Source organism: Sus scrofa, chromosome 1 (genome assembly GCF_000003025.6).
Source record: "Sus scrofa isolate TJ Tabasco breed Duroc chromosome 1, Sscrofa11.1, whole genome shotgun sequence".
NCBI classification, from domain to species: domain Eukaryota; kingdom Metazoa; phylum Chordata; class Mammalia; order Artiodactyla; family Suidae; genus Sus; species Sus scrofa.
In genome coordinates, this window is record NC_010443.5 from 28,719,079 (window position 1) to 28,735,325 (window position 16,247).

General features: G+C 41.6%; 1 protein-coding gene across 1 annotated transcript in view; it reads left to right on the top strand.

Annotated features, from left to right (window-relative positions):
• Positions 1 to 16,247, top strand: part of AHI1 (Abelson helper integration site 1) — a 194,193-nt gene that overhangs the window by 152,800 nt on the left and 25,146 nt on the right. Inside the window, 2 exon segments of the mRNA XM_003121183.6 lie at positions 2,020 to 2,182; positions 7,274 to 7,374. Coding sequence (XP_003121231.4) covers positions 2,020 to 2,182; positions 7,274 to 7,374 — 264 coding nt within the window.

Genomic DNA, 16,247 nt, shown 5'->3' on the forward strand with positions numbered 1-16,247 from the left:
TGGCATTGCTGTGGCTGTGGCATAAGCCAGCAGCTGCAGCTCCAATTGGACCCCAGCCTGGAAACCTCCATATGCCATGCGTGCGGCCCTAAAAAGACAGGAAAAAAAAAAAAAAAAAAAAAAAAACAGCCTATAAAATATATTTCATTTTTTTAAAAAGTAAAAAAAAAAATACAAGTTTGTCTTGATTCTACCACTTTCTAGTTTAGGCATGTTACTAAATTTCTCCATATATCAAATTCCTCATTTATAAAATGGAAGTAAGAATTTATGCCTTCACAGGATTGTTGTAAAGATTAAGATAACTCACATAAGCAACTAGCAAGAGACCCAGAACATGACAGGCACTCAGAACATTTTGATTAGCCTTCCTCTCCTGTGATATTACCACTCAGGAGAATTCAGAAGAAGTTCGAAGAAGAAAAAATAGAGGGGAAAGTTAAAAATTCCACTTTTTACGCAAGGGAATTGGCATCAATATACCGAGAGTGATAAAAGATTTGTGAAGGTTAAATAGCATCCCACATCGCATATTGTAAACTAGGGACTGTGCTAAGCAGTTCAGTAGTAATTGTATTTTTACCATTTCAGTGAATTGTCATTACTGCCCTTGTATTGTATAGTGACAGCAGTTAATTCCAGTTGTCCATTAAAATCTCCTGGTTAATGTGTTGTTAATACATGTTTGGAATTAATTTAAAGGTACCACAAAGAGTTTTGTGAGCTGTTAAGGAATTCTTGCTTCCCACCTTCTGGGTCTGGCCTTTCATTGTAGCTGGTCTGGTGCCTCCTTACTCCTGAGGCCTCAGCTTCACTTGCCCTTCTCTTGAGCTTCTTACTTCTAATGCCAGGCTCCCACCATACTGAACTATTTGCAGTTTCTTTTCCCTGGACTCTTCGTACATGGGGTGCAGTCAGCCTGAGACACTCTTTGCATCTCTTCAGCTGGCTATTTCCTGACTATCCTTCATTCGCCTGCAAAACCTAAGCGAGGTACTCCTTCTAGAAATATCTATTTATCACTGTATGGTCAGCCCCTGGCTCTGTACCAGACATATTAGAATTTCAGGAAATACTTGTTAAGTGAATGCATCAGTACTCAACCTAAAGGCAGAGGAATATAATGATAATTTTCCATTACATATGTAGTTTGTAACCTATAAATTTTCAAATCCCATTTCCATAGTGAAAAAAGTAGTAGTTTCTTCATCAGTGTGTAAAGTGGGACATAACGTGTCCTACTTTATACACTGCATCACCTCTAAAATGGGTTGAGGTCTGCCTCCTTTTTGTAACTGCTGTAAGGAATTTGTAAGTACCTGTGCAGCCATTCATTTTGTATTTGGGTTTTAAAAAGAAAAAATAGAGTGTCTGCTATAACAAAGCAGAGAAAGAGGATTCTCATAGAAAGGCATTTCCTCTTAAAGTTGTATCTAGTAAAAATAAGTTTATAAAGGTATTTTTAAAGATAGCAGATTTAGACTGTTGATATAAACTACCAAAAACCTGTGTTTATGTAGAAATTCATCTCAAAAAGAGACATTAACAGTAGACCCAGGGGATCACCATGAAATTAGGTAATCAGGTTGTTCCATTGAATTTTTTCTTTTTTGTAAAATTGTTGACATTCTGAAGAATTTTTTTTTCAGATGCGTCTTCTTAGCACAGGGAATTCGACCCAGAGGTGGTATGAACCAACTCTAAGAATGATGTGTGAGCTGCTTTTTTTATTTGCTTCACAAGTAATTTACTTTAGAAAAAAATTAACATCTGCTATTTTGAAGCTAATCTTAGTGTATTGAATGCTCTTAACCATTTCTCAATCCCACAGTCTTTTATCTTGCTTCTCCTGCTGTGTTCCCACCCCCGCTGATCCCATTAGCAAACCTTGAGACAGCCTCAGACTCACCAAAGTACTGCTTTGGTTTCAGCTGCTCTTCTGCAAGAGGAAGTGAATGTTGGGGGTTTTCTCTGTGGTACAGTTGTGATAAAGCTGTGGTGGTCTTATCTCTCTCTTAGGTAGTGGCGCTTTATGACTACACAGCGAATCGATCAGATGAACTAACCATCCATCGCGGAGACATTATCCGAGTGTTTTTCAAAGATAATGAAGACTGGTGGTATGGCAGCGTAGGAAAGGGACAGGAAGGTTATTTTCCAGCTAATCATGTGGCTAGTGAAAGTAAGTTTCATGCTCCCTTCCTGGTTTACTAATATGGTATAACTGATAGTCCAAGATTTTATCATTTGCTACCCTTGAACCTACTGTCTTGTAACTTTTGCATATGTTTACCAATGGGTATTGCCCTTCATTCCCTGATGCAACAAAATGAAAAGGAGGGGCATTAATACGCTCACGAGCTTTTACATTGTGAAATGGAATATTTGCTTCATAGACTTCCACCCCGGGGGCCTGCCTATCTAGCTACCACCTTCCTTCAGCCCCTTGTCATTGTCCCTGCCATCAGCTGCACACTCACTCACTCACTCACGTCACCTCTCCCACCACATGGACTTTTCTCCTTGACAGGCACCCAGAGAACCTCTGTTCCCCAGCTCCCATTCTTTTTACTTCCCTCATATCTGCAGGCCTTGCTGATATCTGTTCAAACAAAACTGCAGTAGCTTACTCCATTCTCAAGGAAACTAAAGCCCTCATTTGTGGATGGGAAAAAAAAAAAAAAAAAAAAAATGACCTGGCGAAGAAATTCTAAATCTGAGTTTCTGAAAGCTGTAGATTGGCTACCAGGTCTTGAAGGAGAAGTAGAACTAACACAGAGGGCTTAGAAACAAGAGCGTTTAAAGACTGAAGAAAGGGGAGGACAGGAGCAGTGCCTCTTCAGAAGAACACTTCACAGCAGCAGCTCCTCAGGGTGTAGTGGGAAAAGCACGCTCTCCAGGGCTCAGGAGAACTGCCTGCTAATCCCAGCCTGACAGCTGACACTGACATGCCCGTTTCCTCCTGTAAAGCGAAGAAGTTGAGCTCCATCGTCTCTAAGCTCTCTTCCAAAAACACTGAAATCATACAGCTCTGATTTAAAATGTCATAGAGGCGTCCTTGAGAAAACACTCTATGTTTTGAATAGCTATGGTTAAGACTTTTGTTTCTGCAGAGTAATTGTTATAAATAATAGTTGATCTTCAGGCTGGTCTCTGAAGCCCCACTTAACCCAAACTATGGTTGAACAAACATAGCATTGATTTCTAAGCGAAGTTCTGAATTTTGAGGGGAAAAGAGATGAGGGAAAGGAGGAGAAATTTTGCCATGAATCCTGGGTGCTGGGCTGGACCTTCATAAAATTATTTCTTTTGGGCCCCCTTCTGCTATGGGGTCTGCACCTGGGCCTTTGCTTTCTCCTTGGGAGCCCCAAGTCTCATTGCCGCCCCTTTCCTTAGCTTGTCTCCCACTTTCAGCAGACACCTCCTCTCCAAAGTGTGACCTAGTAGTTCTCTCTCTCACAACAAAATTCTCTCTCTCTTTTTTTTTTTTTTTTTTTTTTTTTTTTTTTTTTTTTGGTCTTTTTGCCTTTTTCTGGGGCTGTTCCCGTGGCATATGGAGATTCCCAGACTAGGGGTCGAATTGGAGCTGTAGCTGCCAGCCTACGCCAGAGCCACAGCAACGCATAATCCGAGCCACGTCTGCAACCTACACCACAGCTCACAGCATCACCAAATCCTTAACCCACTGAGCAAGGCCAGGGATCGAACCCACAACCTCATGGTTCCTAGTCGGATTCGTTAACCACTGAGCCACAACGGGAACTCCTCATTACAAAATTCTTAATATCCTCTGTGCCACGGCGTTAATTCTTCTCTGATTAGTAAATGACTCGTTGCTCCTAAACTCTGAGGTATATTTTTATGTTCAAAGGAGGATGCACAATGGAGAAAATGTAAGGCAGCATGGTAGGAGGAATTTCCGGGACAGGTTAATCCACAGTCATCTCCCATCAACCCCATGCCTCTAACTTCTAGGTCGTCTTAGAAATCCAAGCTGGTCCCTTCTCCTTCCCAGTGACAGCTTCCCTCAGGATCAACAGCTGGAGTTCTGCAGGAGTAGCATCTGTTCTTAAATCATGAGCTGCTCTACAGTCTTGGTCACTGTGGAGTAGATCTCTCATTTTAACTAGATATTATAATCCATTGTTTCTTCCAGATACAAGAGGAAGCATTTAAAATATCTTTTCACTTGACTGTGTAAAAGGATCGTGTATTTCCAGGCAGGATGGTATTAGGTGTAAACTTTACAATCAAGTTAACTTGTTTGCGGAAACAACCTCTTAGACTTGCAAATATTGAGAGGCTATTGATATTTGATCCACAAGAGATTAAAGATTCAATAAAATTTGGTTTTCTTCCATAATAACCAGTGTGCAACTTCTGAAGCATGCTGCAGTGAGGAGGGTTGCTGACTACACACAGAAATCAATTCCATGTCTCAGGGAGTGGCCATCCTTTAATGGCCACAGTTCTTTATTATATCTCAGAATAATTGAGGTTTTCTTCTGGCATCAGTCAACTGCCTGTTGAAAAAGCCTTATAAAGGCTAAAACAAACCAAAAAACTTTCAGAAAAGCTGAGAATGACTGAATTCTCACTTCATCAGAGGTTATTTTCCTTTCTTTTTACCCTGCTTTTTACCTGAATTTAACAAAAACTCACCTGCCCAGTTTTGACATTAGAGGAAAAATGACTGTCAGCAGCATATTCCATTCTAAAAATAGTAGGAGAAATTGTCCTTTATCTTTATCTAAAGCCAGAAATTCAAAGCAAATGATCCAAGGGAGTGTGTGTGTGTGTGTGTGTGTGTGTGTGTGTGTGTGAACGTACATACATAATCTCTATCAACCGTTCAATTGAGAGCCATGTCCTTTAAGAAAATGACACAGTAGAAGATATTGGTACCCTTTTGTCACAAAGGACATTCCCTTAGTATCTTAAGCCACTGGGGGGGGGGGGGCAAAAAACCTTGTTCAGCTTCCCTTAATCACATGTAACATCCTTTCTAATAAAAAATAAAGAAGCCCAATAATATTAACCCATACACAAAGCCCATTAATATCTCATAATTTTAGAATTTTCGTCAGGTGTGTTTTAGCACTTTCTCTCAATTTAGGGTTACCCAAGTCATTTAATCAAAACAGATTTCCTCTTTAACCCCTCAAAATTTTCACATAACTTTTGTATTCAATGCCATGTGTAGATTAGCTTATAAGAATTTTAGATCCAGGAGTTCCCGTCGTGGCGCAGTGGTTAACGAATCTGACTAGGAACCATGAGGTTGCAGGTTCGGTCCCTGCCCTTGCTCAGTGGGTTAACGATCCGGCGTTGCCGTGAGCTGTGGTGTAGGTTGCAGACGAGGCTCTGATCCTGCGTTGCTGTGGCTCTGGCGTAGGCTGGTGGCTACAGCTCCAATTCAACCCCTAGCCTGGGAATCTCCATATGCCGCAGGAGCGGCCCAAGAAATAGCAACAACAACAACAGACAAAAGACAAAAAAAAAAAAAAAAAAAAAAAAAAAGAATTTTAGATCCAACATTGAGTAGATTCTGTGTTCCGTATCATCCCAGCCCCATGCTTATTTATTTCATACCATCTTCACGTTATCCTTTATCTGTACCTCCACCTGGCAAACCTACCTATTTTTCAGTCTAGCTTACCTCCTTCTTCTTCCTTTGAGCATTTCCCATCCCCCACGTCAGAACTTGCCTTTGTTATTATCTCTCTTTAGAATAATATCACATTCTATTTCTTTTACATGCTATTTTATATTATAGTTAATTTGTGGACATATCTGTCTCTGACCAGATTGTAAACTCCTTGAGAGCAAAGACTGTCTTTGGTCACCTTTGTATCTCCTCCAGTAGTACCTGGCTGATAACCTTACATATAGCAGGTTCTTGGTAAATGGGTATTAAGGTAAAATGAAATAGGAGTTCCTGCTGTGGTGCAGTGGGATGAGAGTCTGACTGCAGCAGCTTGGTTGCTGCAGAGACACAGGTTTGCTCCCCAGCCCAGCACAGTGAGTTAAAAGATCCAGTGTTGCCACAGCTGCAGCTTGGATTGAGTCCCTGGTCCAAGAACTTCCATATATGCCTAGGGTACAGCCATTAAAAAATAAATAAATAAATAAAATGCAATAAACATCTTCATGACACTTACATAGTAAGTGAAAATAACACTTTCCACATTTCTGAAATCCTGCTCATCAAAAATTGCCAATCGTAAATTATGTTCTTTCGATAACAAATATGTAAGACTAGGAGTTCCCATCATGGCGCAGCAGAAACGAATCCAACTAGGAACCATAAGGTTGCAGGTTCGATCCCTGGCCTCACTCAGTGGGTTAGGGATCTGGCGTTGCCGTGAGCTGTGGTATAGGTCGCAGATGCGGCTTGGATCTGGCATTGCTGTGGCTCTGGCATAGGCTGGCAGTTGTGGCTCCAATTCGACCCCTAGACTGGGAACCTCCATATGCAGAGGGTGCGGCCCTTAAAAAAAAAAAAAAGACAAACAAACAAAAAACAAGTATGTAAGTCTATAAATTGCCTTAACAGTAAGAGCTGGGTAACTTGTATTTACTTCCTGGCAAGGAAGTAAATATCAAGGTCTTTAGTTCCAGATTTTGAAACCAGATTTATGGTCACCAGAGGGGAAATGTTGGGGGCGGGGGGATAAATTAAGGGGTTGGGATTGACATGTACACACTACTACATATAAAATTGATAGATAACAAGGACCTACTGTATAGCATAGGGAAATCTCCTCAAAACTGTATAGTAACCTATATGGGAAAAGAATTTGAAGAGAAACAGATATATGTATAACTGACTGACTTTGCTGTACACCTGAAACTAACATAATTTTTTTTTCTTTTTTTTTTTTGTCTTTTTGCTATTTCTTGGGCCGCTCCTGCGGCATATGGAGGTTCCCAGGCTAGAGGTCAAATCGAAGCTGTAGCCACCGGCCTATGCCAGAGCCACAGCCATGCGGGATCCGAGCCTCGTCTGCAACCTACACCACAGCTCACGGCAACGCCGGATCGTTAACCCACTGAGCAAGGGCAGGGACCGAACCCGCAACCTCATGGTTCCTCGTCGGATTTGTTAACCACTGCGCCACGACAGGAACTCCAACTTTCTAAGTCAATTATCCTCCAATAAAAGTTACTTTTTTAAATGTCTTTAGTTCCATATCTGCCCCCTGCATTGTTGTTTTGCCCCAAGGAACAGTGCTCCTCAATTTGATTTCTTGAATTCTTTGTTCAATTCCAGCTCTCTATCATGAACTGCCTCCGGAGGTAAAGGAGCGATCCCCTCCTTTAACCCCTAAGGAAAAAGCCAAAATGGAAAAAGCCTTTTCAGCTTCTCAAAAGGTAAATGTTTTCAAGAATATGTATTATATGTTGTCTGATTTTCACGCTCTCGGGATGAAGTATTACTTTTCATGCTTCTATCCTTCATTGCTTACATTATGATTTCTTCTCATATTGGCACCACCATTATGTAATATGTAAGGCAAACATTATTATAGCCATTTTCCAGATAAGGAAACTGAGGAGGCTCAGAGAGATTAAAGTAGACCCCCAGGTCACAGCCCAAGTGATGGGACGAGAACGCGCAGTGGAACTTGAATACTTTCCATGTTTCACCCTTTCCAACCTCCATGTGTTTGTGTAGCTGCGATACTGACACTGCCATGAGCCCCACCTGAGGCATACACATTTATGCTAAAATCACTGGAGCCCGCACAATAACGATGTTCTGTCTTCCTGGAGCATTCCTCTCACTTGCTAGTAATTGTAAATGTTTTCAGATTGAAATAAAAAGGGATCAAAATCAGCCAAGAAAAGTAATGTTTTTTAGCTTGTGCCATCAGCTCACTCAGGGATATTAGGCAGAATTCTGATGTTGGTAATGCTTTAGTAGAAAAGTTCAATAAATACTCTACCACCTTATATATTATTTAACCTGTTACGTGACGTTAGCTCTTACCTTAGACTGAATAACTTGTTTTTGACTCCGTGAACTGACAGGTGTGTACATTTTTTTTTTCTTAAAAAAGACTGTGTCATGGTAGAAGTTTTTGGCAGTTGATTTTGTCCTGTATCATTCACTCCGTGTTTATTGAGCACTTGCTTCTTGCTGAGCACACTGTCCTCACTGAAATAAGATTGACTAGGCAAGGCACCTGCCCTTAAACAGCCACAGGCTGGTGAGTGAGACCCCAGCAAGCAGGAGGGTAGGCTGCAGTAGGCTCCAGAAGGAAGACCTGTGCACAAGACATTGGGCACGCACAGGAAGGAACCCCCTAAATCTGCCCTGGGGAGTCCAGTAAGAATTCCTACCAGAGGTCAGGCTTACAGGATGAAAAAGTGTGTGCTAGGTAGAGGACCTCAGGAAAAAGCAGTCTAGCAGAGGGAATAACTTGAGTAAGGTGTGATATGGGGTTGTGTTTGGGGACTGTGGGGTCTGATGGGGAGATGGATAAGAGAAATACAGGAGCCAGGCCGAGTGGCTCCACCAAGATGCTTAGAGCATAGCCTTCAGGCAGAGGGGATCCCCTGGAGAAGGTAATCCAGGGAGTGACACATACAGATTTACAGGACAAAAATGTTAATCTCATGGCAGCATAGTGGATGCATTAGAGGTAGCTGAGACCTGGGGCAGGGAAATTGGTTAAATCCATTGAAACAAAATATAAAAGCCTGAACTGGTAGTGCTGGAAGGAAGGGCTCATAAAGTATAATTGCCAGGATTTTATGATTGATTGGATATGATTGGTGAAGTTGGAATCTAGGATTATGCTAAGGCCCTGGGTACAACTGAATGGGTAGTAATTCCACAGAAATAATAAAAGAATAAGCAAGATTTGGGGAGATGGAGGCAAGGAATGGCGCGAGCAGGCTGTAATGGATTGTCGTGGATGTCTGTCGTGCCCCAGGTGGAAATATTCACTAGGGAGCAAGAAATGCAGGGTTATAATTTGAGAGACGATAGAGCTTCATAATAAAGCAGGGAGGAGTCAGTGTATCCGTGTGTTATATCCGGAGAGATCAAGCTTGTAACCACGGAGAAGGCACAGGAAGAAAGGGTCCTGAGAAAAGCCCACCAAGGACAGAATCCCAGCTGAACCCTAACTAGTATTTAAGGGACAGTCAGGTGAAGGGAAGGAGATTAAGAAAGAATAAAGGGAAAGGAAAGAACCAGAAGAAAAAAGAAGTCGCCTGGAAGCCAGAGGAAAAGAGAATTCAAGGAGAGTGTGGTCAGAAGTGTCAGAAACAGCCGATCAGTTGGCTGTGTAAGCATTTGGCCGTCAGGAGGACCCTGGTACCTTGGCACTGGTGTCAGGGATTGACACTGGTATGACCAGGACTGAAGAGTAGAATGGCCTCAGCAAGTGAGCTCATGGAAGTCACCCCCCCAGAGCTCCCCTTGAAATAAGTCATGCAGTGGATAGAGGGAGACCTGGTTCCTCCAAAGGAACTAGAGTAACATGACCTCTGATGTACCAGAGTACCACATAAAATGCTATGCGAAGGAGTCAGGACAGGGAACAGGTTTAGGTTGAAGGTAGATAAAACCAGCACACATGGATGTTAGAGGAAGCAGGTTTTATTAGAAAGACAGGTTGAAGAGTTCCCATCGTGGCTCAGCAGAAACAAATCTGACTAGCATCCATGAGGACACAGGTTCAATCCCTGGCCTCACTCAGTGGGTTAAAGATCCAGCGTTGCCGTGAGCTGTGGTCTAAGTTGCAGACACTGCTCAGATCTGGTGTTGCAGTGGCTGTGGCGTAGGCCGGCGTCTACAGCTCTGATTCAGCCCCTAGCCTGGGAACCTCCATATGCTGCTGGTGCAGTCCTAAAAAAAAAAAAAAAAAAAAAAAGACAAAAGGAAAGAAAGACAGGTTTATAGCTCAGTCTTGGCTTAGAGCAGTGATCCTCCACTGAGGGTGATTTTGCCTCCCAGGAGACATCTGGCAATGCCTGGAGAAATTTTTACAGATATTTGCAAGAAAAAGGGGTACTACTGGTGTCTAGTGGAGAGGTCACAGATGCTGCCAAACCTCCTTCAGTGAAGGGTTGGTTGGTTGCCCAGCCATGCAGAGGTTAGTCATTAGCCCTCTGAAACAGGTAACCATGAAAGAGGATGCAGGTATGCTGATAGCATGGAAGTCTAGAAATTAAGGATATCTTCATCTTCTCCAAAAAAGAAAGGAAGGTACACTTCAAATGTGGGGGTCATAGGAGTGAGAAAGAGGAAGAATAATGGCTGTTAGGGTACCTATAACACCTGCAGGAACAAGATCTCATTGGGGACAAACAAAAAGATTCCTGAGTAGTCCTGGGAGCTAACCTGGAGCCCACCCATCCCCTATGGAGTTTTTAAGTTGCTTTCTCCTATCTTCAGATTGTTCAGATCATTTGCGGGACCTGACTGATATCTCTTTGGACACCGTAAAAATCCAGGGGCATCATTCTGCATAGTTGAACTTTTCCTCAGTAGTGCCCAGCATTTGGGGCTCAGCAGTGAGGGGCAGAGTTGGTCCGCTGTATGGTTGGAGGTATTGCAGGTAGAGGATAAGAGATGGGAGAGCATTGCTCAGTCACTAGAGACACACTGTGGAGGATCAGCCAGGTTGGAAAGGGCATGGAATCGCAGCTCGAGGTTATGATAAATTCACAAAGTTGTGTATAAGAGGCTAGAGTGAAATCAAAGGACATGCTGTCAGAATTAAGCTGGCCAAGCATCAGTACCCTGAGGATTGGACAGGTTGTTCTCTTGGATGTTAGAATTTCAGGATGGTTGCAGGTGTCCAAATGAAGAGGACTCGGGTGAACCAGGAGCTGGAGTCCTTAATTCTTATGTTGGAGGATGTGTCTCAGCCTTGGCTTCACATCGAAGTCAACTGAGAAATTAAAGAAACAAATGCCTGTCTCCACACCTGCAAATTGATTTAATTGGTCTAGAATGGGACCTTGGCATGAGTAGATTGCAAAAGCCTTCCAGGTGATTTTAATGTACAGCCAGTACTGAGAACCATTGTGTTAGAGTGACCACAAGATTGGAAGATAACAGCTACAAAGATAAATGGAGGGTGTTATAGCCAGATGTCAAGGCACCCAAGGAGGAGTGCTTTGAAAGTGTGTAATAGCCTAAAATCAGCAGCGGAGAGCTAAGAGGAGGCCCCCAAAGTTCACAGTTGGGTTAGATGTGAATGAACAGCCTGTGCTGCAGTGAACTGAAACAAAAACAGTTCTTGGTAAAACTCTGGTTTCAAATACGGCAAGGATGTACGGTGATGGCTGCCTGTACAGGAACCGTGAGGGATACATTTGAAAGGTTTGGCGTGGAATTGGTCTGTGGGCAGATGCCACCTGTGTAATAGTATCCATTGTTTGGAGTTCACCAGATTTAAGAATTTAGAAAGATGCTAATATAAATTTACCACCTAAAGACATATAGTGCAATGAAAGCATTTGTAATATTAGCACAGAGTCCTGACAGATAGCTAACAAGATTTGTAGTCTGTCAGGAACTGTGTGAGATGCTATGAAAGACACAGCCTTTAACATGCAGTGGCTTACCGGTGTTCCTGACTCTGCCTCATGCTGACCTTTGAAACTGGAGTTACCCAGCCCCCACCTTTGAGTGTGTTCCTGTCCAGTAGCCTTGAACTAATTCTGCCTCAGCCAGAGGAGATGTAAAGAAGTCTGCCGCTATCTTATCGGCTGCCTCTTCTGTGTTCTATGGGTGAAGACTTCTTAACCTGCTTCCGAGATTCCCCCAGTTGCCCTGCCTTGCCACTCCTCTGCTTAGAGGAACTTGCAGTCTTAGTTTAGCCTCTCATGGACGTTTTAATTGTGTGTGCTTGTTCCTTCTTCTCACAGACTGATCTCCATGCTTGAAATAGACCTTTATCTTCATGTCCCAAAAGACAGTTCTTCAGATAGTCCACTTGGCCTGTGAGGTCTGCTCCAGGCTATCCCACTGCTGCCCAAACCCTAATTCTAATAGATCTCGAGAACTGTGGAGATATGCAAGTAAAACTTTAAAAGACATAAAATAGGTAAAACAAGAAAGTTGCAGAGGCTACGAATGCATTTAGGCAAGGGAGTAGAAAAGTTCCCAAGTCGAGCGGATGGAGCTTGAATTGGGATTTGAGGTTGAAGATGCATGGATTTCTTTTGTTGAAGAGCATGATCTGACCTGCTTTGTCATGAAGAACATGATTTGATTTCAATCCATGTGTTAGAGTGGAATGGTGCAGGTATATATCTTTCCTATTAGGAATGTACCACGTGGAGAGATGATGTTTTTCTTCCCTGTTGGAGAAAATACAAGGACTGATCCATATTTAAGTAAGAAGTCCCTGAGAAACGTGAATGACCCAGGGAACCAAACTGCTGTGGGTGCACTGGAGTCATGACACAAACAGCCAGCCCTTGAGAAATGGGTAACTGGGCTTCCTTAGCACCTGGCAGAGTTGTATTTCTTCAGTTTAGTTTCTTTATCAGAGCACGTATGGTTTGATTTTATCAAGATCCTGCCTTATACACCTACCACAAATTCTATCAGATGTTTAATTTCATGTGCAAGTTTTATTTTTATTATCATCAAGGAGATATATTAAAAAAAAAAAAAGAACGTGAAACGTGGTCTTTGATAAGTGGCTAGAATTGGGGGGAAGGGGCCTTGTGTTCACAGAACCATAGAATTGGTGGCTTGGAAAGGACCTTAGAGATCAGCCCTGATGATTCTAGTAGGCTCTTTCACTTTGTAGGTGAGGAAATCGAGATGGACACAGAAAGTTCATAAGAGGTTCGTTAGAGTGACACCCCTGGTGGGAGTGGCCTCCGTGCTCTCAGGCCTGTACCCTTTTTCCTCCACCTCCGAGTCAGCAACACAGACAGCTGTTCCCTGCACAGCCGTGCTTTACGTCACGCTGGTTTTTTTCCATCCCTGTTTTATGTTTGTTTCATTGTACCTTTCTTCACGTGGAAGTCTATAGAATTGTCTTCTCTGTACTTTTTAAGGAAAAAAGGAAGTAAACCTCCTAATAGTTTTCTTTCTCTAAAATTATTTCTATTCAGACGATAGAATAAGGTGTAAAATTATACCTTTTAATAGCTTGGCAGCTGCTGAATCTCCTAAGTTCTTCCAAGTGGAACACACCTGTTCTGTTGCTAAATGTGCCAGGTACCTTCCAGCATTTCATCTAGTTCATCGGCGTGTTAGTGGGTGATGGCAGCGTTTGGCTCTTCCACTGCAGGGGGAGGACACGAGTCTTGTTCGGTACTCTCCGCAATTGACCAGGGTCCCCAGACAAATTAACCTATACCACAGGGGTGTAGGGGAATGTTTTCCTCATGCTCATTCCAGTACATTCTTGTCACAGTGTGCTATAAATCTGCATCTCATAGAAAGAAAAATATAGGTTCTGTCAGAGAGAAAAGAAACTCAGAAGGTTTAGGGACAAAAAAATAGTTTATTTGTATTTATATCCTGGACCTTTTGTTTTTTAGACTTTTTTTTTTTTACTAGCCTAAGCATTAATCAATATCATCCATTTATTTGGGGAGGAAAGGTGTTAAAATTCCTTTGCTAAAATTTCTGATTAATTTAAGGATTTATGCTATAAAAGTAATATATGCTCATAGTTTTAAAAATCCAAATAGTGAAGAATAGTATAAATGAAAAATAAGACTGTCCTTTTCGTTTTCATGTTCATCTGTTTCTTGTATATCCTGTCAAAAGTGGTTTCTGCATATGTACACGTGTCTGTTCCTATCTCTTCTTTGTTTTGATGAACCTAGGATCATACTTAATATTTTTCACCCACCAATGGAACACATTTGCCATCTTTTCATTTAATTTGTTGAAGTATAGTTGACACACAGTATTAGTTTCAGGTGTACAGCATGGAATTCAACATTTAAATACATTATGAGATGATCACCACATTAAGTCTAGTAACCATCTGTCACTATTCAAAATTATTACAATGTTATTGACTATATTCCTTTTGCTGTATATTATATCCCTGTGACTTATTTATTTTATAACTGGAAGTTTATACCACTTAATTGCCTGCCTTTGCCTATTTCACCTTGCAACCCCCCCTCCCCCACCGGCCCCGGCAACCACCAGTTCTCTGTGTCTATGAGTCTGGTTTGGTTTGGTTTGGTTTAGGGCTGCACCAGTGGCATATGGAAGTTCCCAGCCTAGGGGTCAAATCAGAGCTGCAGCTGCCGGCCTACACCATAGCCAGAGCAACACCACATCCAAGCTACGTCTGCAGACTACACCACAGTTCACAGCAATGCCGGATCCTTAACACACTGAGCAAGGCCAGGGATAGGACTCAATTGGATACTAGCTGGGTTCATAACCTACTGAGCCACAATGGGAACTCCCTGTTTTGTTTTTTAGAATCTACATGTAAGTGAAATCATAGGATATTTGTCTTTGACTTATTTCACTGAGCGTAATACCCACTAAATCCATCCATGTTTTCACACATGGCAAGATTTTATTCTTTCTATGGCTAAGTAACATTCCAGTGTATATATACACACATCTTTAGCCATTCATCTATCAGTGGACACTTACTTAGGTTGCTTCATATCTTGGCTCTTGTAAATAATGCGGTAGACATAGAGGTGCATACATCTTTTCATATTAGTGTCTTTGTTTTCTTTGGGTAAATATTCAAAAGTGAAATTGCCAGATCATACGGCAGTCCTATTTTTAATTTTTTGTGTAACTTCCATACAGTTTTCCGCAGAGGCTGCACAAATTTACATTCCCACCAACAGTGCACAAAGATTCCCTTTTCTCCACATTCTGGCCACCGCTTGTTATTTTTTGTCTTTTTGATGACAGCCATTCTGACAGGTGTGAGGTAATATCTGGTGGTTTTGACTTGTATCTTCCTGAAGATTACTGATGTTGAACATATTTTCATGTACCTGTTGGCCATCTGTTTGTCCTCTTTGGAAATGTGTCTATTCAAGTCCTCTGCCCATTTTTCAATTGGATAGTCTCATATTTTACATGAGTTCTTTGTACATTTTGGATATTAACCCCTTATTGAATTATGCCACTTCCAAATATCTTTTCCCATTCAGTAGGTTGCCTTTTCATTTTGTTAATGGTTTCTTTCACTGTGCAAAAGCTTTTCAGTGAGATGTAGAATCATTCGTTGATTATTGCTTTTGTTACCCTTGCCAGAGGAGACAGATTCAAAAAATATTACCAAGATCCAATATCAGAGTGTTTACTGGCTAAGTTTTCTTGGAGTTTTAGAGTCAGGGCTTACATTTAAGTCTTTAATTCATTCCAAGTTTTTGTGTATGTCAAGATAGTAAATGCCTAATTATCTTGTTTTTAATTTCTCAAATACCCAGATTTTTTTTTAATTTCTAAAATGCTTGGTTTTCTTCTTTTTTTTAATTTTTAAGTAATGAAACCTGTGATAGAAGAGTACCTTCTACCTTCAATAATTTTTTTCAGTATTAACACAACCAACTATGTTTTTGTATAAATGCCAGGCAGTTACTAATAATTATGCACAGGAGTGTTAGATTGTTTCTGTGAATGTGGAAAATTACTGTGATGTTTTCTTTTTGACTTTCTCTAAAAAACTCCTTAAATGACAAATAGTTATTAGTTTTTCTATTCCAAGATAATTATTAAAATATCCATTATAGTTCATCTCTTCATCTGAGAAAAGCATTTTAGTTATTTCAGTATTTTGCTTAGCATGTAGAGTCAGTGAGAACAGGTTAGGTTAATTCAAAAGAGCTGGCAGTTCCCGTTGTGGCGCATTGGAAACGAATCCAACTAGGAACCATGAGGTTGCAGGTTCAATCCCCGGCCCTCCGCAGTGGATTAAGGATCCAGCGTTGCCATGAGCTGTGGTGTAGGTTGCAGATGTGGCTCTGATCCCGTGTTGCTGTGGCTGTGGTGTAGGCCGGCGGCTACAGCTCTGATTAGACCCCTAGCCTGGGAACCTCCATATGCCACGGGTGCAGTCCTAGAAAATAGACAAAAAGACAAAAAGACAAAAAAAAAAAAAAAAAAAGAGTTGGCTTCCAAACCAAACTTCATACTCCAGTTATATTCAGGAACAGCTATTTGCTTGTCCAGTCCAAAACAAGAACAGAGAGAACCAACCCTAAAGCATCAGATAATTCCACAGTAGTTTCTTGTCCAGTCAAACACATGCGCACACAATTTTACA